General features: G+C 38.8%; 1 protein-coding gene across 10 annotated transcripts in view; it reads right to left on the reverse strand.

Annotated features, from left to right (window-relative positions):
• CAMSAP2 (calmodulin regulated spectrin associated protein family member 2) overlaps positions 1-25,108 on the reverse strand; it is a 124,524-nt gene that overhangs the window by 80,762 nt on the left and 18,654 nt on the right. For 8 of the 10 annotated variants that reach the window (XM_054523515.2, XM_002809641.5, XM_054523514.2 and 5 more), the window contains exon 2: positions 21,730-21,989. The exons of the other annotated variants lie outside the window; for them this stretch is intronic. In XM_054523515.2, the coding sequence (XP_054379490.1) occupies positions 21,730-21,989 (260 nt within the window). The remainder of the gene's footprint in view (positions 1-21,729; positions 21,990-25,108) is intronic. 10 annotated transcript variants of the gene reach the window in all.

The raw sequence follows: 25,108 nt of genomic DNA on the forward strand, positions 1-25,108 counted from the left end.
AGTTGCTTTATTTCTAACACACCAAAACTGGAAACAGCATCAAAGTCCATCAGCAAGTAAATGAATAAGCAAATTGTGGTATTCACAGAATGGAATATTCAGCAATAAAAAGGAATAAACTACCCATAGCAACATAGATGAATCTAAAAAATATGAGCAAAAGAATCTAGTAAAAAAACAGTTCGTGCAGTTTGCTTTCATCTATATGAAATTCTAGAACAGGCAAAAATTAATCTACAATGACAGAACTGAGATTAATGAATGCCTGAAGTGGGGTGGGGCTGCGGGCTGACTGCAAAAAGGCACAAGGGAATTTTGGGGGGTGATTATGTTCTATATCTCAACTGGAGTGGTATTTACAAGAGTGCATACCTTTGTCAAAACTGTCCAAATTACTTTAAATTGGTACATTTTATGTAAATTATGCCTTAGTAAAGTTGATTTTTTAAAAAAGAAAGTTCTGACCTTAGGACATCAATGGACTTCACTCAGCCTCATCTTCATCTGTTAAATGTGGGATAATACTTCATTTCTTACCACACACGGCATCAAATGAGATGTATATCAAACTGCTCTAAAAATTTCCCAATGCTCTAAAGATTTTTAGTGTTTTTATTACTTAAGGCATTATACAGTCACTGTATGGCTATCAGGTTAGCCTACAGAATCACTTTATTACAATAATGAATAAAATCTGAAGATAATCTTCAAACTTCACTGTAATCATTTATTTTTATGTTTTTTCCTCCAAAATGTTATATCAATTAATACTTAAAGGAAATAAATTAGGAAATTTCTTCATGTGCCTGGTTCACTAATAATGGAGTTGCCAATGAGCCATCAAAGACATGTAAGCAGGAAAAAAACAGTAACTATCAAGAGTATACATAATGTAATCATGAGATTACACGCAGTGGTTCACACCTGCAATCCTATTAATTTGGGAGGCCGAGGCAGGAGGATCGCTTGAGCTCAAGAGTTCGAAACCAGCCAGGGCAACATGGCAAAACCCTGTCTCTACAAAAAATACAAAAAAATTAGCCAGGTATAGTGAGCATGCCTGTAATCTCTACTTGGGAGGCTGAGGTAGGAGGATCACCTGAGCCCGGGAGGTTGAAGATACAGTGAGCCGAGATGATGCCACTGCACTTCAAGCTGAGTGACAGAGTGAGACCCTGTCTCAAAAAAAACAAAAACAAACAAACAACAAAAAAACAGTATACAACATAGGCTTTATGAAAAAACCCACTAGACGATTATATTCAATAAATCAAGATTTAAGTACAGAACATATGTATTTTTCAAATGTCCTAACCATAGCGACCTGGGCAAACTTATTTTTATGATAATTTATATAAGGCAGCTCAGGCCTGTCCACCACCACTCAACATAATTGCTGCTACCCTATGCCAACAATATAAAAATGATAGCTATGTTCTTTCATTTGCTAACCAATAAAGACATTCCTAGTATATTTTAAACAGTCACACATGCCATACTTCAAAGTATGTTTGTGTTTTATAGCTTTCCAGATTTGAAAGTCTTCCAGGCATATTTGGTCCTGAGCCAAAAACTGTGCTTCAAATCTAAAAATCTAAAACAAGTTACATTAAATTCACTGAAATATACTTTATCATATAAAAATAACCATCAGTAAAAGCTCCAATTAACACTCAAAAAATTCCCTGAAAAAAAGTTTGTCAGCACATTTCTTTCAGCTGGGTGTGTATAAAAAAATGTGCCTCACGGCACTAGTTTTATTAGAAGAAAACGAAACTGAACCACACAAGGTTTTGACATAATCGTAACTGTTCCCCCATTTACTTCTACCACTCAGTCAGGCTTCATTTCCCAAGCACTATGTATGAGAAAGAGAAAAGAAAAAGTCATGATATCTACCTCGTTAAGTAGCCATCCCAGGTTTTTATAAACTACAAAGACAACTTACAGTTGAGAAACAGCAGGGGGTTTCACAAGATTTGAACGTAAACATCTATGGCAAATACTCAAACAGCACAGTAAGAAGTAGTAACACCTTTCCTCCAACCTACCAAGTATCTAGAAGTCACCCATTTTCAGACCTATGCTGCTGGCAAGCAACTACCACATTAGCAGGCCTTAGAGGTGGAACTAAGAGACCAAACATTACCTAACCCACACCTCACTGCCTCTACAAACAGATATGGCCAGAGCACAGAAAGTGTAGCTATCAGGAATTGTAGATCTGGTGGGTACCAGAACTTATACTTACTTGAAATAAGTTTGAATATATGAACAAGTATGCTAGAAGGGATGCTAGTCAACCACAAAGCAGGTGTTTTCCTTGCCCCCAAATTAAGCAAAATTAACAGGGTGTCATAATTCTCACTAAATGCTCCTACCCACAATAAAGTTGTCAATCTTTACTGCTGAAGGGTTACAAAAGACTGTTAAGTTTTTTTAACTCTATCAGCTGACAACACCTTACCAGCACCAGCTTTTCAAAGAGTTGACAAGTACTGCCCCATAAAACATCGACCTCTGTAATTTTGGTAGAGCATGTCATATATGGATCCTTTAAAACACTAATTCGTAATAAATCACTGACAGTATTTAAATCTAAATTCTAAACATTAACAATTCAATAAATAATGCTATTTAACAAAATAAAGACAAAAAAACTAGTTTCTTTGCGTTTTCAGGCTTTCTTGAAAAATATTCATATATTCTTTTAGTGACAAGGAAACTAATGGTATGGCATAAACTCTATTAATAAGAAGAAAAGGCTTATTATAGACACACGGTACCTATGCATAGTATTTATTACAAATGATAAAATGTCAAAATAGCCAAATAATTTCTGAACCTGTCTGCCTCATTATTTTTAAAAAGTTTAAAGAATTTTCCATTTTTATTTCAAAATTATGAAAAATCTATAAGATCACTCTTAACATATCCTGATATTCTAGTTATTAAACACATTGTTAAAATATTTTCCCAATCTGAGATATAAGACCAAAAACATGATCAACCAGCAAAATGGAAAAAAAATCAGAAAAAAAATAGGCATTTCATAGAACAAGAAGTTTCAGATGTTACCCAGAGTTGTTCAATTCTATATCCTACACCTTTGACTATCCTCCACAATATTTTCTGCACATTAGTTAAATATTTGTCTTCTAACAGTTCTATCCCTGACCTTCTCTTTTCACTTTAAAACATGCCCTCCCTGGGCATCACAATTTCCATGACTTCAAATAACTACTACTCTCAGCTGTTTCCCAAATCTCTATCTCAAGCCCATACCTCCCTGGTTATCTTTTCCTGGGTGTCCTGAAGGCATCCTAAACTTGTCCCAAACTGAATGCATTATCTCTGCACTCTACCATGGCCATTTTCCTGACTCCAATTCCTTTCTCTCCTCTTTTTCCTATGAGAGTAAAAGTCACTACAATATATACCTAGTTTGCTTAGTCTAGGTTACACAGTCTTTTCTATCTTTTAAAAATTGAACTCTGATGGTGTCATTGTTGTGATTAAAAACCCTTTGGTGTGGGGAGGTCCTAAACACTCATCAACAAGGGATTGAGGCAAATAAATTGTGGTACTTTTCATACCACAGAACATTGTGCAGCCTTCAAAAATCACGGTATAGACCTATATTCATTAAAATGGAAAAATGGTTATGAAGCTTTTCCAGGCACCCTCCCCAGCGTTAACTCCATGGTTTCTCACAGCTCCTCCAGCCCTAACTCTACTTCATGACTCTGCTTAATTTCCCAATTTGCTAATAAGCAAATTCCTTCCACGATTTGTTCAGGTTTCTGAGGCAAAGAATCTGATTGGCCTCATTCATCATCTTGTGCCAGAGGCCCCACACCAAGAGCCGTAGGTCATAGCTATTCTTTGGATTTTAACTGCTCTTGCAAAAAAATGGTTTGGACCCAACCCAATAAAATTCTGAATTAACATATAATTAAAAGATTTCTAGATCAATACAATCCAACTATTAATATATAATGAAAAAAATGAGGAACATCCTAAATCTACTGTAGCTGGATTTAGTTTCTAAAATATATCATTGGTATTAAATAGATCTACAGTATTTATATCTCAATCATGCTTCACTTCATGAAAAAAACTGGTAAAAATGCAGGTATTATATATTAAACATGATTAATTTATTTGTTAAATTTTAAACAACACAGCTAGACACAAAAAGCAAAGGTAGAGAGGAAAGTCAAATGATCACTGGTTAACTGAAACCAAAAGTCCACTCTTTTCCCCATGAGTATTTGAAAATATAAAGGTACTTGTTATATTAAAATGATAAAGTAGAAAACAAACCATCTAATCACTTGGTTAGATAATCGTATAAACTCCAGGCATTCAGGAGCCTTCCCCAAAACACTTAATTCTCAAAACTCAATAAATACGTATTTCAATAATTACTGCTTACTCTATTCAAATGTCAAGGGAGGAACAAAACAAAGAACCTCCACCACTCTCTTAGTAATAATTCTGAATGACTTTATTTTCTTAAAAAATATATTTAATTCTTAATTAAAATATTCACTAATACCTCTTATTTGTTCAATGATTCAACATCTTCTCTAGACCAGGCACTGGGAATACGATGACAATTATGGCCCCCTCTTTGTGGAGTTGATTCTGTATAAAAAGATTCTATATAAAATTGTTTTTTGATTCTGTAAAAAGCACACTTTAACAAGTTCTATGTTGCCCAGGCTGGTCTTGAACTCCTGAGCTCAAGTGATCCTCTGGCCTTAGCCTCCCAAAGTGCTGGGATTATAAGTGTGAGCCACTGTGCCTGGCCTCACAAATTTTTTTCTGGAGTCAGGGTCTCGCTCTGTAACCTGGGCTGGGTGCAGTGGCATAATCACAGCTCATTGCAGCCTTTACCTCCCAGGCACAAGCCATCCTCTCACCTCAGCCTCCCGAGTAGCTGGGACTACAGGCACTTGCCACCATGCCCAGCTAATTTATTATTTCCAAAATCACACTTTTTAATATAGATTATATTATAGAATATATGCACATATAGCATATATAGAGAATATATGTTAGCCTTGGCTGGGTGGCACAACTGTAAAGTACACCTTTTTTTCCTATTAAGAACTTGAAAAATTTCACTTTGGCTCCATTATATAAAAATATGCTGAAATCTACAGGCATCCATCTTTCCTAAAAATGACTCCTAGAAGTTAGAAAAAGAAAAACTTAAAGAGATAAAAGTGTTGTTGAGCACTTTTTAGTACTTTGTTCAATACGATTTATCTCTCCTCATTTATCAGGGAGGAAAAAAAGGCAATTAGAGATACATGCAATATTCTTTCTTTTGAGGTTATTCACAAGATGTTTTACCATGCTTCTTCTCATTGTTTTTCTGAAGCAACTTTACTACACAGACAAAAAATGAAAAAGTCTAAATCCTTTTCATTACAAAGATGGCTCAAGGGGAAGGAAATAACTTCTCTCTTCTAAGCACCATGAGGAATAAAGGGGTCCATCCCTCTATTCCGTATCTAGGAAAGAGAATAAATGACTCCAAAACACAGACTGGGCCCCACATTTTGTAGGGTTAGCATATTCAAAGCAGTCAAAGGTCAGCACTGAGTCATGGCTTTTTCTTTGCCTCTTCCCATATGGCTGCAGTGTTGATGAGCCCAGGACCTACTCCTTCAGGAGAAAGGTTGGTCATCCTTCTCTCATTCTCTCTTCCTTATGATTATTAAATAAGGTATTAAGAGGAGCTCTGAGAAAACTTGAGGTGTTTTGTCCTTCTCTCTCCTTTGAAGATTTTCCACATAAGGGGCCTTGAGGCAAGCACCTGTCTGGAAACTGTCTCCTCCCAATTCCAGCTCCTTCTTTTCCTTCCTTTCTCATTGACTCTCCTTCCTCCTTTTTTCTCACTCTTCTCCCAAGTCTTCCACCAATGGTTTACTTTTTTTCAGAATCATTAAATGCCATAATAATAGTTTTGGTAAAATAGAAAAGCTTCCTTTTTCATGAATGTCTGGTTTTTTTGTTGTTGTTGTTTTGTTTTTTTAAGACAGTCTTACTCTGTTGCCCAGGCTGGAGTGCAGTGGCACAATCTCGGCTCACTGCAACCTCCACCTCCCAGGTTCAAGTGGTTCTCATGCCTCAGTCTCTCAAGTACTGGGATTACAGGCACCCAACACCACACCCGGTCAACTCTTTATCTATTCCTGCCCTTCCTGTGCACAAGCCTGCCCAGGTTTCTCTCTCTCTCTTACCCTCAAGTTCTTCTCCCTCTGAAGGCAGGATGACCATTGACCCTATTTTTGGAAGAATGAGTTCCATGTTTGGTTGTCGTAGGAAAATAAAGGACATTTATGACTACACTTGGTTCTAGGCCAATCTGGCTCAGGACAGAAACAGCCCTTTTACTTGGTCCAGTTTCACCTAACAGATTTCTGCATCAGGGGTTGGAACCTAACCTGAGCTAATGCTAAAATGTTTTCTTTGTCTTGCTTTACCTTTTCTGTGCCTAGTTCTCTCAAGTATTTCTCCACAAAGCAACCTGAAGGCTGGGTGGAAGAACAATTAAAATGTTTCCAAGCTCCCTGACCAAATACTATGATTACAACATCTAAAGCTATGCATTTTCAACACCAAAAACAATTTTTTAAAAAATAATAAGATTGGCAAAATGTTTTGCTATAAAAAAGAAGCTTTTGAAAGTTCTTATCTGGATTATTATTACTCATGTTGACTACCTACTTCACCATGCAAGAAACAGTGATTTTTCTTTTTTTGTTGTTTTTAAAGATCCTTGAAAGCTTTTGCCTTGATGAAACAGGGATTTTATATTGGTATAGCACTCTGTACTTACTAAAGTTATATACTTGTCATCAAGTCTTTTCCCAAATTATTTTGTTTTACTATAACGTTACTACATTAAAATACAAACATTCTGGCCAGGCATGGTGGCTCATGCCTGTAATCCCAGCAGTTTGGGAGGCCGAGGGCGGTGTGGGGTGGATCACCTGAGATCAGGAGTTCGAGACCAACCTGGGTCAACATGGTGAAACCTCATCTCTACTAAAAATCCAAAAATTGGCCAGGTGTGGTGGCGTGCGCCTGTAATCCCAGCTACTTGGGAGACTGAGGCAGGAGAACTGCTTGAACCTGGAAGGTGGAGGTTGCAGTGAGCTGAGATTGCGCCACTGCACTCCAGCCTGAGCAACAGAGTGAGACTCCATCTCAAAAAACAAAAAACAAACAACAAAAAAACCCCAGATATTCATGAAAAAGGAAGCTTTTCTATTTTACCAAAATTATTATTATGGCATTTAATGATTCTGAAAAAAAGTAAACCAGATCAACTCATTGTCCTCCTTAAAATCCTCCAGTGACATCCTTGCACATTCACAATAAAATCTGGCTTACAGAGCTTTACTTGCTTTGGCTACAATCTTTTTCTCTAACCAGATCTCTTATCACTCTCCATATCAATCTTGCTCACTACCAAAATCAGTGGCCTTCTTTCAGTTCCTGAAACATACCAAACTCCTCTTACATCAGAGCCAGTAAGCTTACTATTTCTTTTGCCTGGAATGTTCTTTTTCCAGATCATCTGCCAGTTCCTTCAGGTATTTAGGTCTCAGTTCAAATATCAACTCAGTTGACAGGCCTTCCCTGACAGCCTCCTATGAAAAGAGCATGTTCCACTCCTTGTAGCTCCTTACTAATTTATTTTTTTCACAGCATTTACCATTTCCTGAAATTGTTACAATTTGTCTAATTGTTTTCTGGTCATCTTTACTGCTAAAATAGTAGCTCCATGAAAGCAGGGGCTTGGTCTGTCTTCTCATTACTACATCCCGTAACCAACAAGTACTTATTGAATGAGTCAAGTACTTCCTATCACACATATTATATGGTAAATAAATGTGACTCTACACTTTCAAATTCCTGAAGATGTTCCCTCCAGGAAATTCTTAGTAGGACCTTTATCATCCAGCCATGAAGTTTATTTATTTTGTGAATTATATACTAACTCAGGGTCTTCGTATTTATTCCCTCCGTCAGCAATGCGCTAGCCTCTGATCTTTGCCTAAATGGCTCCTCATCTTTCAAATCTCTGCTCAAACATAATCTCCTGTATAAGACTGCTCCTAGCCACTCTAACTATAATAAAATAACACATGATTCCTTCAGATCACTTGTATTATCCTGCTTTTACTTTCTTCATAGCTTTCACCACTCTCTAGTTACCTTTTTAATATTTGTTTACTTGTTTGCTAACCACAAACTAATAGTTTTAGCTTCAGGAAAACAATAATCAGTATTCTCACGATCCTCCAAGTATAGCAAAAGAACTTCCTGAAAAGACGGGCCCTTAGGACAGCTTGTAACACAGTGCACTTTGTAACACAGCTCATTCTAACACTCTTTTCAAACATGGAACAGTACAGGCTGAGAAGGAATCTCAGCATTGTAAAGATTTTTTTTTTTTCTATTACAGAAGCTCATTTATGCAGTTACCGGAAAACAAGCAAGCAACCAAATAACAGTTACTAAAGTTTTTGTTTTAATGACCACCTATTTTATTTCACTAAATCACATCACTGACATTAATTAAAAATAATCTGCTTCACTGCTATAACCTAACAAATTGCAAAAATGGTTCCATATCATGGCAGTGTTGGGGCATCAATCTGCTCAACACTCACTGGGGTATGGATGGCCACAGACAACTGCCGTGACTGTCCACTGTTCTACAGCACTACACTGTATTGTGTAAATCAGAAAAATACGTAGTTTTAATACAAAACCTATTAAAACATCTCAACCTTGTGCTCCAATATTTTATTTATTTTATTTTATTTTATTTTTTGAGACAGAGTCTTGCTCTGTTGCCCAGGCTGAAGTGCAGTGGCATGATCATGGCTCACTGTAGCCTTGACTTCCTGAGCTCCAGCAATCCGCCCACCTCGGTCTCCCAAAGTACTGAGATTACAGGCCTGAGCCACCGTACCAAGCCACTCCAATTATTTATATGTGTGTGTCTACTGTTAGTTTTTTAGATATTTAAACTAGGAGAACATTATTACTCCAGAATAGGCCGGGTCCCAGACACTGACGCTAACTTACCTTATAATACACCATCTATTTAAATTTATTAATCTGCAGTGAATGCATAGAAATCTTTTTATCTTTTTAAAAGATGCGGCCGGACATGGTAGCTCACACCTGTAATCTGAGCACTTGGGAGGCTGAGGCAGGCGGATCATGTGAGGTCAGGAGTTCGAGACCAGCCTGGCTAACATGGCGAAACTCCGTCTCTACTAAAAATACAAAAAAAACTAGCCGGGCATGGTGGCATGCACTTGTAGTCCCAGCTACTTGGGAGGGTGAAGCAAGAGAATCACCTGAACCTGGGAGGCAGAGGTTGCAGTGAGCCGAGATCACACCACTGCACTCCAGCCTGGGCAACAGAGGGAGACTCTGTCTCAAAATAAATAAATAAATAAAAATAAAAAATGAAAAGTCATGGTTAATATATGCTTAATTCATCTTCTATATTCATAAAAATTATTGCTGGCAGGTCTGTAATATCAGACAAGTCCCTAAGTATCTTAGCTTTTGTTACTTTGAATTGTCTCTTATGTACATAAGATTACAAACAAAAGAATATAAAACTTTCACTATTCAAAAGTGAATTATCTAATTTATGGACAAAGTTTGCAGCAACTTCTTCCCTCATACTTACAGTTGCTAGCTCTGAAAATTTGACAAATTTAAAAGGACATACATCTGAACCCAAAATATATATGGCATTTTAAGTCAAATAAAATAATTAAAAGTTTTGAATTAGGAAATAAGCTAGATATCAAAGTGGTATTTCAGGAAAATTAATCCAGCAGCAGTACACCATAGAGATTAGACAAACTTCAAGGAAGTAAGAGTACGTACAACAAATTATTTCCATAGCTCTTTTCAAACAAATAGATGCTATTGGTAATTTGAAAATGAAAATACATTTTTAAAGAAAAACATGGGTATGGTATTTAGTTTCCAGTATCAACACTGTCATTTTACCACTCTTCTCTGTAAGATAAAGCAATTTAACTACATTTGTATTTTTGATTAATTTATTTATTTTTATTTATTTTTTTGAGACACAGTCTCCCTCTGTCGCCCAGGCTGGAGTGCAGTGGCATGACCTTGGCTCACTGCAACCTCTGCCTCCTGGGTTCAAGCAATTCCCATGCCTCAGCCTCCCAAGTAGCTAGGATTACAGGCGTACGCCACCCCACTTGGCTAGTTTTTGTATGTTTAGTAAAGACGGGGTTTCGCCATGTTGTCCAGGCTGGTCTCAAACTCTTGGCCTCAAGTGATCCACCCAACTCAGCCTCCCAAAGTGCTGGGATTATAGGCATGAGTCACTGTACCCAGCCTACATTAGTATTTTTTAAATGTGGGTTTATAATCCATTCATGGGTCATGCATAAAGTCAATTTAGTTGGTCACAACCCATATTTTTTTTTCAAATAGAATCTCAAAAAAATAAAGTTACAAGGATAAGTACTTTAGTTTCTGTAATGTATGTGTAACTAGGTAAACCAGGTGTGTATCTTGAAGCAAAATGTATTCCTAACTGTGAGTCATAGTTAAGAGAATTTCAAAACTCGAGACCAGATAATTGCTAGGATCTCTTTCAGCTCTAAAACTATACTTCTGTAATGAAATCTGTCCTCAAGTGAGTAAAAGTGGTCAGTCAACAGGTGGCTTTTTATTTATTTACTGTTTAGCTACAGTTCTTTTAATGGCAGGCAACAGAATCTAACTCTGTTAAATTAGCTGTAATTTACTGAGGGAACACTAAAGCAGTTCACATAATCTAAGGAAGAGCTGAAACACTAAGCTCAGAAAGCATGGAAATTGAGCAGCTCCAGTATTGCAGCAGCAGGAGCTCACAGATTTCTCCCTAGGGCACTGCTTCTATAAGACACGGTGGTTCCAACCACCTTCCATCACTGTACAGTGATTCTCCCTCCCTTTGGGTTTCCAGTTTTCCAGAAAACAATCTAGTCAGCCCATCTTACATCTGATTTCTTAATCCTGAGATCAATCAGCAATGGCCGAAAGCAAAGTGAGAGGCATAGACACGGTCTCTGGAAAAATAACGAATTATCCACCTCCCCAATTTGCCTAAAACATCTCTTTATGACCAGAAATTAACACTTTGTTTATCAAGCCCTTATGTACCAGGCATGATACTTGGTACAATATAAAAAATATAAAATATGTTATCAATAAAGGAGAATGTATATTTTACTTAAGAATGAGATAATTTTTAATATAATCAACATTATATTAAACAATATAATGAATATGGTATTTTTCATTTCACATGTTCTTGAAAACTTGTTACTTCAAGTTCTGTTTTTTCTAAAACAATGTAAAATTAATTCTAAATATTTTTAAATGAAAAATTACTTTGCAAAGTAAATTATTTTTGTAGATCTAAATCTTCCTGTCAGTGGTCGCTAAACAAGATATATCTCTTACATGAGAAAATAATGCTTTAGTCAGGTGACCAAAACAATCCCCTTTTCTCCCTTCTATTCCTATTCTTGGGATTCCTGCCCTGTTCCCCTCTCCCCTTCTTTGCTATCGCCTCTCAGCATTTGACATCCTACTCCATGCTCGTATTCCTGCTAGTCTTTCCAGAATCAATACATGGTATAATCCACAAGGACAGGAAAAAGGATGGCAGCAGGATGCATTTGTAGAATAAGGACTGGGTTAGAAGTAAGAAGACTGGGATCTAGCTCTGCTCTGTTACTAACTAGCCTAGCCATGTGATCATGATCTATGCATTTTTTCTTTCCACATCTCTTTCCACTAAGAACTGAGTAAGTATCTACTAAATAAACCCATCCGTAAAGTTTCCTTACTTGTGAAAAAAGAGATGGTAATAACTGCCCTATTTGCCTTCTCTGGTTATTATCAGAAAATAATAATAATAACGTATACATGCTTTACAAGCTATTAAGTACTATAGAAATAGTAGGCCAGGTGCGGTGGCTCATGCCTGTAATCCCAGCACTTTGGGAGGCTGAGGCGGGTGGATCACAAGGTCAGGAGATTGAGACCATCCTGGCTAACACAGTGAAACACCGTCTCTACCAAAAATACAAAAAAAATTAGCTGGGTGTGGTGGCGGGCACCTGTAGTCCCAGCTATTCAAGAGGCTGAGGCAAGACAATGGCGTGAACCCGGGAGGTGGAGCTTACAGTGAGCCAAGATGGCGCCACTGCACTCCAACCTGGGCGACAGACTGAGACTCCGTCTCGGAAAAAAAAAAAATAGTAGGGGGACTTTTTGTTTTGGTTTGGGAAGGCCTCGTGGTGTAAACAGAATAAGCATGGGCTTTGGAATCAGCAGATGCAAGTTTAAATCCTAACATTATTGTTTATTACCTGTTTGACTTTGGGCAAGTTAACTCACCTTTTGGAGTCAGTTATAGATCAATTTCCTCATCGATAGGGCACGACCTATATCAAACATTACATTCATAATATTTGTAAAGTGTACTCAATTTTCCTCATCCCTCATGTCATCCCTACAATTCTGTACCTTCGGTCCTATCCCGTTTCCACACTCACTTTTTTAATCACACACCTCACATCTTCCAAGACATGATAGGGGAGAATCATCTATCTACTTGATCACTGCAGTGTTATGATATATATTGCTTTCCGTCTACAGTTCCTGGTTCATAACTTCTAAAGACCTTGTTATAGTCTTTCATTATAATCATGGGTGTGTTAGGCCTCAGGAAACAGAATCTCCTGCCCTCCTTTCACCTGACCCAAGGCAGGAATCTAATCATCTCCTGCCTTTCTGATTGTGGGTCTTAAGACCCTCTATGAGACAGTCCCACCCTATACCCTGGGAAAAGGGATGCCAAGATTATAAAGCTTCAAAAAAACTGAGAAGAGGATTCAGGGAGCTTCTGGACAGCTAAGCACAGGGAGGTTCCTGGAGGGTGGCGCACCCTTTCTCCCATACCTTGCCCTAAACGTGTCTTCATCTGTATCCTTTGCAATATCCCTTATAATAAACCAGTAAATGTAGGTAAGAGTTTCCCTGAGTTCTGTGAGTTGCTCCGGCAAATTAACTGAACCCAAAGAGGGGGTCATGGGAACCCCAACTTGAAGCCGATCAGTGAGAAGTACCAGAGGCCTGGACTTGTGACTGGTGTGGTGGTGGGGTAGTCTTGGGGACTAAGCCCTCAACCTGTGGGATCTGACACTGATCTGATACTATCTCCAGGTAGATAATGTTGGAACTGAATTAGAGGACACCCCACTGGTGTCCGTTGCTTGGAGTGTGGGGAAAAATTCTTTTCAACTCTTTTTCTAAGAAGAAGAGAAACTTAGTATGAGTCTTACAGAACAGCCTTTATCTTTCTCATCAAAAATAGCAAGTTTAGCAATATCAGCTCAAGACTTCAAACTTATAAAGCTGTTCCTTTACTTGTTTTTGTCATTTACCACTATTAGGTAAAAAATACAAGAGTTCAAAAGCACTAGGAGCAACACAGGATGGGGAAGGGAACATTTAGACCCCGAGGCTCCCAAAGGAACAGAGTGAAAACCAAGGAGCTAGTTTTTCCCACCTTCCAGTATTTAACTACTGATTAATTAATTAGAGTTGACATAATGGATAAAATACTTTTTGCCAGCCCTGTTCTGGTTTCTCTTCCTAATCTCCCAATTCTTGATAAATCAAGGTATTATCTCAATCCTACCTTAACAAGGTCTCTCCAGCCAGGCACAGTGGCTCATGCCTGTAATCCCCTGCACTTTGAGAGGCCAGGGTGGGTGGATCATGAGGTCAGGAGATCGAGACCATCCTGGCTAACATGGTGAAACCCCATCTCTACTAAAAATACAAAAATTAGCCGGGCGTGGTGGCACATGCCTGTAGTCCCAGCTACTTGGGAGGCTGAGGCAGGAGAATCGCTTGAACCTGGGAGGTGGAGGTTGCAGTGAGCCGAGATCGCGCCACTGCACTCCAGCCTGGTGACAGAGCAAGACTCCGTCTCAAAAAAACAAAACAAACAAACAAAAACAACAACAACAACAACAAAAAAGTCTCTCCCACTCAACCCTACTAATAAATCTTCACGGCCTGCACCTTAGTTCAGGCCTCCAGCTATTTCAACAGCCTCCTAAGTGGTATCTCTTCTACAATACACCACAGTGACTTTCTGAAACACAAATCTGATGATACCTTCTCTGGCTTAAAACCCTACACTAGGGTTCCCATCACTTCCAGGACAGCGTAAACACTTGGCATAGCATAAAGCGTCATTCATGCCCTGTCCCTATCTAACTCTGTGATCTCGTTTCTTATCACCCCTCAAAAGGCAGCTAGTGCTAACGCTACAACCAAGCTGCTTCCTTTGACCTGAGGGTACACCATGCTCTCACACTCCCTTTTAACATCCCATTATACTCCCATATACAATACCGTACAACACAGCCTTCATTTCTCTACATGGTAAATTCCTCCGCATCCTTCAAAATTCAGTTTAAGTGTAGTACAGAGTTTGGTGCCTTTACACTCCTAAAACATTGGACAGTTTTCTATAAGCCACCGCTAGAAAGTGAGACACTGAAGAACATGAAACTCTTTGTAGTCATGGTAGAAAATACAAAGGACAATGCAGAAGTTCCTTAAATAAATTAATAAACGGTCTGACAATTCAGTTTTATTAAAAAGAGTCTTTGTGAGATCATCTAATAAGGTAAGTACCATTCATCAAGTTATTTCTATGAGAAAGTAAACTTGGGGCTCCAAATAAATGATCACAAATAAAGAGTTACTCTAACATGATAAACATGGTTGTAAGGTATCAAAAGATATTGTGAATTTGTAACAGAGGTATAGATGTTACCTAGAAATAATGGAATCCAAATTAGGTACATGAGTAGTAAACAGAAAATTGAGTTCTAGCACTGTGCATGAAGAAGAAAACCCTGTTCAACAACATCTATGAGAATGTAATTAATTTTTCAAAGACAGGTTTGGCTTATAAATTTGCAAGCCACTCATATACAAGGGTGACCAGAAATTAATGTCTTCTCACCTACTATTACAATACTACATTTATATAATCCTCTTCTTAAACAGCGAAAGGATTTTTTTTAACAAGCCTCTACATGAGTAAATTACACTTGAGTTCCAACAGATGGTGACACAATGGAAATTCATAAGCATAGTTGCCAAATAAGACCAATATGTTAAAAAAAAAAAAAGAGGGACGACACAGAGTTCCTGGGATCAGCTTCTCTGTTCTCAATACATTTTGTGTATCCAGCAAAAATAATGGTAACTAGAGAATTATTCGGCATATTCTTTTTTTTTTTTTTTTTTGAGATGGAGTCTCACTCTGTTGCCCAGGCTGGAGTGCAGTGGCGCAATCTCAGCTCACTGCAATCTCTGCCTCCCAGGTTCAAGCAATTCTCTCACCTCAGCCTCCCAAGTAGCTGGTATTACAGGCATGTGCCAAGTAGCTGATATTACAGGCATGTGCCACCACGCCCAGCTAAATTTTTTTTGTATTTTTAGTAGAGATGGGGTTTCACCATGTTGGCCAGGCTGGTCTCGAACTCCTGACCTCAGGTGATCCACCCGCCTTGGCCTCCCAAAGTGCTGGAATTACAGGCATGAGCCACTGCACGCTGCCTGCATATTCTTAAATACTGTATCAATTAACTCATGTCCACCTAGACTCTGTCACAACTCTACTTCATCCCCTGTCAGCAGTCATTCTACTTAACTGCTATAATTACTCCTAAGGTACATGGAATTAACATAACCTTTAAGACACAGAGTGGGTAAATGGAACAGAGAGGGGAAATTACTTTGAAAAGAAACCTAGGCAAGTTACCAAGATTTCAAACAAACCACCAGGCAGAGTTCCAGGTGGTACACCATTTCTATTTCCTTCCACCTCACTACTTCCCATCTACCTATTCCCTAGGCAAAGACAAAAATACAATTTAGTGGTTAAGAACATAGGATTTATCCTGTTATCATGTAAAAGAGAAGTAAAATAAGAAAAAAAAAAAAAAGAAAAAGAATTTGGGATTCACAGTTAAAGCAGAGACGTTCAGAATCCTGCCTTCACTACTTACTATACTTGCTCTGTGACCTTAGTTATGTTCTCAAAGCCTCAGTTTCTTCGTCAATAGAACAGGGATGATCCTTTCCTCTTAAGAGTTGTTGTAAGAATTAAATTATGTAAGAGTGTTAAAGTGTAAGCACACTGCCTGGCACACAGTAAACCAAATGAAAAGAGCTACCTGATAGGCCAGGTGGTAATCCCAGCTCACACCTGTAATCCCAGCATAGCCCAGGAGTTTGAGATCAGCCTGGGCAACATAGGGAGACCCTGTCTCTACAAAAATAATTTAAAAAAATATTAGCCAGGTGGGGTGGTGCACATCTGCAGACCCAGCTACCCAGGAGGTTGAGGTGGGAGGGTCACCTGAGCCCTGCAGGTTGAGGCTACAGTGAGTTGTGATCGCGCCACTGCACTCCAGCCTGGGCAACAGAGTGAGATCCTGTCTCAGAAAAATAAAAAAATAAAAAATAAATTAAAAAAAAGAGCTACTTGATAGTCTCATAAATAAACAATAGATAAAATCTGAGAATTAATAGACTGCAATAATTATTTAAACTAAGCTGACAGTATAGCGGTTCAGTTCGCAATGTTTCCAAATGTTTTGCAATATAGTATGAAAATCTATTCCATGATTCTGTAACCCATAGAAAGTTAAAAATCCTTAACTCAGACTTACAGCCTCCTCATGATCTAACTTACAGACTCTTCATGATCTAGCTCTAAATTATTTTTAGCCTCATCTGACATTTATCCCTCCATGCAGTCAATATTTTAATTTGTAATACTTAACATACCTTCACAGTTCAATGAGTCAAACAATTCCTTCAACCCAGTTACTACTCTCATCCCATCCCTTTTCCCAACTACTGAAATCCCATTTTATCATTCTACCCTATGATGCCTTCCCTGATCCTCCCTAATAGAGATGATCACATCCACCTCTAAGATCTCAGTATCTATTGCTTAAAGTTAGAACATTTATTTCATACTGTCTAGTTTTTTTTCCCAGTTTTCTTCCTCATTAGATTTTTAGTTCAAACATCATTCAAGCGGAGATGTCAGTGGTCAGCTGGATACATAGAACATAAAATATAGCTGGGTGCGATGGCTCACACCTGTAATCCCAGCACTTTGGGAGGCCAAGGTGAGTGGATCACAAGGTCAGGAGCTCAAGACCAGCCTGGCCAACATGGTGAAACCCCATCTCTACTAAAAATACAAAAATTAGCTGGGCATGGTGGCGCACCTGTAATCCCAGCTACTTGGGAGGCTGAGGCAGGAGAATCGCTTGAACTCAGGAGGTGGAGGTTGCAATGAGCTGAAATTGTGCCATTGCACTCCAGCTTGGGCAACAAGAGCAAAATTCAGTCTCAAAAAAATAAGTAAATAAAAAATAAAAAAGAAGTATGACTAAGGCAAGTTTGACTGAGAGGCAGATTGTATTATTAATTTTGGGGTGGAGATTGAGAGAAATGTTTTTGTTTTGAGAAGTTATGTTGAGCTTTTCTGTTTTTTTTGTTTTTTTTGAGATGGAGTCTCACTCTGTTGCCCAGGCTGGAGTGCAACGGTGCAATCTCGGCTGACTGCAACCTCCTTCTCCCGGTTTCAAGCGATTCTCCTGCCTCAACCTCCTGTGTAGCTGGGATTACAGGCGCCTGCCATCACGCCCAGCTAATTTCTGTATTTTTAGTAGAGATGGGGTTTCACTATGTTGGCCAGGCTGGTCTCAAACTCCTCACCTCAGGTGATCCACCCACCTCAGCCTCCCAAAGTGCTGGGATTACAGGTATGTGCCACCGCGCCCAGCCACATCTTTTCTTTTTGAAGACTGATTACTAAAAGGAACTACAGAAAAGATACCTTAAAGCTTTGAATTGCCATTTATGGGATATTTGGAATTTAACCATTTAGAGAGGTCTTCAATATTGACTCTTATTTCCTATGTCTGCTTAAAGGCTAAATGCAGGATACTTATTTCTCTTTAACAATTTAACTATCAGAAATATTTAGTATGCATACAAGGCATGTTATTTCAGATAATGATAATTTCTATTTGAATTTAAATTTCTTCTCTACATTTTAAATTTTAAAACAGTAAAATCATATACAAATGTTAATAGTGCAGAAATATATCAAATAAGACATGAAAGTTACCATTTATTTCTCCAATCCTATTTAATCCCATTTCACAGAAGAAACCAAAGTTAACAGTCTGGTGTAAATTCTTCTAAAGATTACTGTCTTCATATATATTATTTCACGGGGAATTTTTATACTGAGACTTTGATGAAAAAGAATTAGTACTAACATTATTTCTTGAAAAATTAGGATGATACTTTTGCTACCACCACACTTTTTTTCCCCCCCAAAAGGCTGGCATACAGAAATAAAATATCCCAAATTTAAGATAATTTAGAAGTGGAAGTGGGGGGGCAATACATTCAGTGCAATTAAACATACTATTTTTCATGATACTTCCCAAAAAGCAGGGGAAAAAAACTGATAATTTACATTAACTCTTACTTTACTCTTTAAAAAAATAGTTTCTTTTTTTTTTTTTTTGAGATGGAGTCTTGCTCTTGTCACCTGGGCTGGAGTACAATGGCGCAATCTCGGCTCACTGCAACCTCCACCTCCCAGGTTCAAGCGATTCTCCTGCCTCAGCCTCCCAAGTAGCTGGGGTTACAGGTGCCTGCCATCACACCTGGCTAATTTTTGTATTTTTAGTAGAGATGGGGTTTCGCCATGTTGGCCAGGCTGGTCTCGAACTCCTGGCCTCATGATCCACCCTCCTTGGCCTCCTAAAGTGCTGGGATTACAGGCGTGAGCCACCATACCCGGCCAAAAACATAGTTTCTTAAGGAACAACTTTTTACTAGTAATCTGAGAAATTTTCTCACGCAGGTTTCAGGAAAATAGTTACATTAAATATCATCAATCAAAATGCCAAAGCAACTGGAAAACTTTAAATCAAATTGTGATAAAAGTTGAAAGTATACAATTAAAACATAGGTTGGTAAATGTGAAACTGCAAAGGGTTAAGATGATGTAGGTCAAATATGAAGTTCTCAAGTTCTTTGGTTTGTTGGTTTTTGAGACAAAGTCTCACTTTGTCGCCCAGTCTGGAGTGCAGTAGCAGAATCTCGGCTAACTGCAACTTCTACCTCCTGGGTTCAAGAGATTCTCCTGCCTCTGCCTCCCAAGTAACTGGGACTACAGGCGCGCACTATCACGCCTGGCTAATTTTTGTATTTTCAGTAGAGATGGGGTTTCGCCATGTTAGCCAGGCTAGTCTCGAACTCCTGACCTCAGGTGATCCGCTAGCCTTTGCCTCCCAAAATGCTGGGATTACAGGCGTGAGCCACCATGCCCAGCCTGAAGTTCTCAAGTTCTAACAATCCACAAATAGAAGTTAGAAGCAGAGATAAAGATTCTATGTTGGCCGTGCCGTGCGCCTGTAATCTCAGCATACTGAGAGGCTGAGGTGGGAGGATCACTTGAAGTCAGGAGTTCAAGACCAGCCTGGCCAACATGGTGAAACCCAGCCTCTACTAAAAATACAAAAATTAGCTGGGCATGGTGATGCACGCCTGTAATCTCAGCTACTTGGGAGGCTGAGGCACAAGAATTGCTTGAACCCAGAAGGTGGAGGTTGCTGTGAGCCGAGATCACACCACTGCACTCCAGCCTGGGCAACAGAGTGAGCCTCCATCTAAGAAAAACAAACCAAAAAAAAGATTCTATGTCATTTAAACTACATTCCTTAAATATTATTAAAATACATTCAAAGCTATCAGCAGGATCAATAAAGTGTGCAAGAAACCTGAGTAACACAATCAGCAGTCTATCAAACCTCTCATTTTAAAATTAATTGTCCAAGTATTTCACACATACAAACTACACTGCAAAAAAAATGTAGAAAACATGTTAAATTTGTTTCATTCTTATTAGAGGATGTAAAATAGACACTCTAAGGATAAGTAGGTTACCTATGACATATATATCTGTATCTGAAAGAACAGCAACTAAACAAACACCACTTCACAAAGTCATGGATGTGCTTTCTAACTATCCACTTGGCCTTCAAACAATGAAAGCAGAAGTAATCAAAAGCTGGAGTGTCCAACTAGGGGAATGATTCTGGGGCAGATGAATATGAGACACTGATAAGGACACCTAAGTAGATTCTGCTTGTCCCTGGTATGGGCAAACTGTTCACATATGGTATGTATGCAAAGCAGGTATGCCAAAGTCAGAGGGTAACTATAAGGTGATTTTGGAGCCATTAATGAAAGATGACAATCTCATACTGGATAATCAATATTCTAGTCATTGTTAATAACTATATTGTAAATCTATAACTAAATTCCATTAACTAATCAACACATTATTTTCCATTACTTAGAAATATTAAAAGAGTTACTTTAAAGAAGGAAAAAAACCAGAAAACAAAAAAGGTCATCACCTCATTTAGTAATAGATTTTATAAACTAATTTTTTTGTTCATCTTCCTAAATTTTGTAACTTCATAAATTTTATAATATACTTTTCTACATATACACCTTACCTTCCTCCCAAGCAAAACTCTACTCTTTGATTTAATCGAGTATGGAAAAACCACTTTTGTTTTTAATACCATTCTTGGTGATGTCCACATTTTGTGAAACTCAAGCTAAAGCAGTACAATGGACTGAACCAGCATACAATGAACTTAAACATTTAGATTTATGTCTCCTGAGACTGCCTATGAGAGAGTTCCTGCATGATGGTCCCAGGCCAGCTTAGAGGCCTTCTGTGTGTATTTTCTACAAGAATGAGTTCAAAGCTATTAAATAAATGAAAATATCTGATATGCAGAAATTTACCAAGAAGTTATTCAAGTAAGTAAATGAGCTTTTTTTTTTTTCTTTTTCTTTTTTTTGAGACAGAGTTTCGCTCTTATTCCCAGGCTGGAGTGCAGTGGCATGATCTCAGCTCACCACAACCTCCACCCGAGTTCAAGCGATTCTCCCACCTCAGCCTCCCAAGTAACTGGGATTACAGGCATGCACCACCATGCCCGGCTAATTTTGCATTTTTAGTAGAGACAGGCTTTCTCCGTGTTGGTAAGGCTGGTCTTGAACTCCCGACCTCAGGTGATCCGCCCACCTCGGCCTCCCAAAGTGCTGGGATTACAGGCATGAGCCACCGGGCCCGGCCATAAATGAGCACTTATTAATTTCAACTCTTTTCTAATGATTAAGGTCAAGGATGCATTTTCCATCTCTTCTAGCCAGTCTCTACAATGGAAAAAATAAAAGTTTTCAATTAAGATTACATTAAGTTAGTTGGAAATTATGTTGTTGTTTCTCCAAGGTATTAGATGGCACCAAACATTCCAAAATCGTTAAAATCTTCCTTCATTTGGAAACAAGGTTAAGAAAAAGATGAGTTTTAAACTCTAGGCAAAAAGACAATCCAATTTCAAAACATTTCCCTCTGTTTTACAGTATATCATTCACACTCAAAAGTACACACTTCAAACTTAAAATAATCTTGGGTATATAAAGACTCACCATCTGTATGGGTTTCTTGTGGAGATCTCGTTCAGTTACCAATTTTTCCTGGTCAGTGACATAAAGACCTTTCTGTGCTAAAGCCTGGATTACAGCATCATGGCCCAAAAGGGGTTTTGCAGCATCACTCTTGAGAATGAGACTCCCAGCACGACAGTATAGTTCAGCCGATAGAAGCAAATTAACAACAGGTGGTTTGATGTGTTCCTGGTCATACTGATCTGTGTAAAATGGTTCTCGAAGTTCCTCTGGCACATTTTCTATAAAGATTAATGGAAAAAATTCTCTTACAAGATTTTTATAAAAGAAACATAGAATTTAATTAATAATTATTATTTATGTCATAGAATTTAAGATTCCCTCTAAAAATATAGCAATAACCCTTTAACTGAAAAGATGATTCATTAAACCTTGACATATAATCTGGAATGAGACAAAGTACAAATTTCCTTTACAGAAGATATTTTCTGAGTATATTCCAAAAAAGGACTACAAGACAAGGAGAAAAGTTTTCTGAGTCTAGTGGCTCTTGGGAAAGTATTCCCACATTCATAGTCAAATCTACAGAACGAACTATAAGATTCCTAAAAACTAATTTCAGTGATGCTCCTCACAGGCAAGGGGTCAACATGGAAATGCACCACAGTAGGTATTTCAGGGGACTGCTAGTCCTTGCCACCTGAGAATACAAAATTATCTGCCCAGTTTTACAGCTAATGAGCTGCAGAATAGAGACTGCCTAACTTATTCTATCTTTGCCTCAAGACCCCTGCCGACTCTCCCTTCATGCTTAGCCTGCTGACACTACTGAAAAAGAATTATAGCAATTGTTTAGGAGAGAGCTACTCTTAAAAATCCCTTACACTAGAAAACCACTGATATTGCCACATTACCACTGACCACTCCCCATCCTACCTGAAAAAAGACTTCCTGGGCACCCAACTGACAAGTTCGACTAAAACATAACTAGTAGTTTAGAAATGGGAGATGGGAAGGAAACCAAAATCTCCTCCAAAGTTTCTCTTTCCTGCTAGCCACTACCCTTTAAGAATGCCAAGTCCCACTCTTCCAATGTCCACTCCCACTCTCCCAATGTCTGCTCCCAAATCACCTTAAGCAAAGGCATTTGTATTTGACGGCAGCAAAATTACCAAAACAAACGAGAGAAACAAAATACTTCTCATTGTTTTACAAGTTTTCTTGCCTATTCCACCCTGTATCTTTCCTCCTCCTCTCCGTTTCTCACCTGGGCTCTATGCCTCTCATTGAAGCAGGACAAGGATGAGGTATGTCCCCCAGAGGTGGGGCTTCTGAGTTAGAGGTTAACATGGAACTGCAATTATAGAACCTGACAGCTCTGTCCTGAGACCTAGCCAGTCCCTCACCTGCCTCCTCTCTAGAAAGTGAGGTTCTGAAGCCAGCCATCCCATCACTGATCTTAGCTGTTTCCTGAATAGGCAACTTTAATATAAGCTCAATAATGCCACAGTACTAACCAAAACTGGTACTTTGAAAAATTTGTAGCCGGGCACGGTGGCTCACGCCTGTAATCCCAGCACTTTGGGAAGCCGAGGCGGGTGGATCATGAGGTCAAGAGATCGAGACCATCCTGGCTAACACGGTGAAACTCCGTCTCTACTACAAATACAAAAAATTAGCCAGGTGTGGCGGCACGTGCCTGTAGTCCCAGCTACTCAGGAGGCTGAGGCAGGAGAATCGCTTGAACCCAGGAGGCAGAGCTTACAGTGAGCTGAGATGGCACCACTGCACTCCGGCCTGGGTGACAGAGCGAGACTCTGTCTCAAAAAAAAAAAAAAAAAAAGAAAAATTTGTTCACAAAGCATTAATATACTCCTTAGCAATTTTCACCTTAAAGTTTTTTAAAAAGTTCCTATTTAGAAAAATATCTTCACACAATATTGTAATAATTATTGCATGTTCATTTTCTATACCAGCATGGTTCTAAGGAATTCAAGGAATCAGAAATAACCCTCATCCTCAAGGAGCCAGTAATTTACAAAACTCTAAACAGACAGAGAGGTAGAGTTAAGCAATTCAGAAATTAGAGACAATACTAAGCAGGAAATTATTAAGCACCAAATGAAAGAAATAAACAATTAAGTACTTAGAGTTCAGAAGTGGGAGCATCACAATGGGGGGACACAACTTCATCTTTAAAAAAAATTGAGGCCGGGCGCGGTGGCTCATGCCTGTAATCCCCGCACTTTGGGAGGCCGAGGCGGGCAGATTACCTGAGGTCAGGAGATCGAGACCATCTGGCTAACACGGTGAAAACCCATCTCTACTAAAAATACAAAAAATTAGCTGGGTGTCATGGCGGGCGCCTGTAGTCCCAGCTATTCAGGAGACTGAGGCAGGAGAATGGCGTGAATCTGGGAGGCGGAGATTGCAGTGAGCCGAGATCGCACCACTGCACTCCAGCCTGGGTGACAGAGCGAGACTCTGTCTCAAAAAAAAAAAAAAAAAAAGAATAGGCGGGGCACGGTGGCTCAAACCTGTAATCCCAGCACTTTGGGAGGCCGAAGCGGGCAGATCACCTGAGGTCAGGAGTTCCAGACCTGCCTGACCAATATGATGAAACCCCTCTCTACTAAAAATACAAAATTAGCTAGGCATGGTGGCAGGTGCCTGTAATCCCAGCTACTTGGGAGGTTGAGACAGTAGAATCGCTTGAACCTGGGAGGCAGAGGTTGCAGTGAGCGAGATCGTGCCACTGCACTCCAGCTTGGGCAACAAGAGTGAAACTCTATCTCAAAAAAAAAAAAAAAAAAAAAAAAAGAATAGCAGGAATCGGCAGAATCTTAGAAAAAAAAAGAGCCTTTCTAAACATAAGGAGGGGAGGAGAGAAAAAGCAGGGAAAAAAGATGTGAAAAGACACCAAATTGAACAATCTGGGTGGAGAGAAGAGTTCATGTGGGAAAGCAGTAAGAGGCAAAGCTGGAATGGGAGAGGCTGGTGATGAGGACTTGAAAGAAATATTCATCTTTTAAACACGAGGCCTTTGTAATTAGCTAACAAGGAGGTGCTGACAGTTTTACAGGACAGTGTCACATTAAGACTGACATTTTGGAACAATCTGGTATTTAATATTGATGGCCATAAAAATCAGAGATAGAAGATTACCATATAGATACAAGGAAATGAAGTTCAAAGGCAGTAGTGAAAACAGAAAGTACAGGACATAAGAGACTAACTGCTAAAGACAAACAAAAAGTACCCAGGAATACAGCAAAGAGAGAGGGTCAAGATGGAAATCAATAATAAGCCTGCGTTACAAGGGAAACAGTGATATCATTAATAGAAAAATGAAAATCAGAGGCAGCACCAATTCTAAAAGCAAGATCAAAAACTCAGTTTT

This window comes from Pongo abelii, chromosome 1, assembly GCF_028885655.2.
Source record: "Pongo abelii isolate AG06213 chromosome 1, NHGRI_mPonAbe1-v2.0_pri, whole genome shotgun sequence".
In the NCBI taxonomy this organism is placed as follows: domain Eukaryota; kingdom Metazoa; phylum Chordata; class Mammalia; order Primates; family Hominidae; genus Pongo; species Pongo abelii.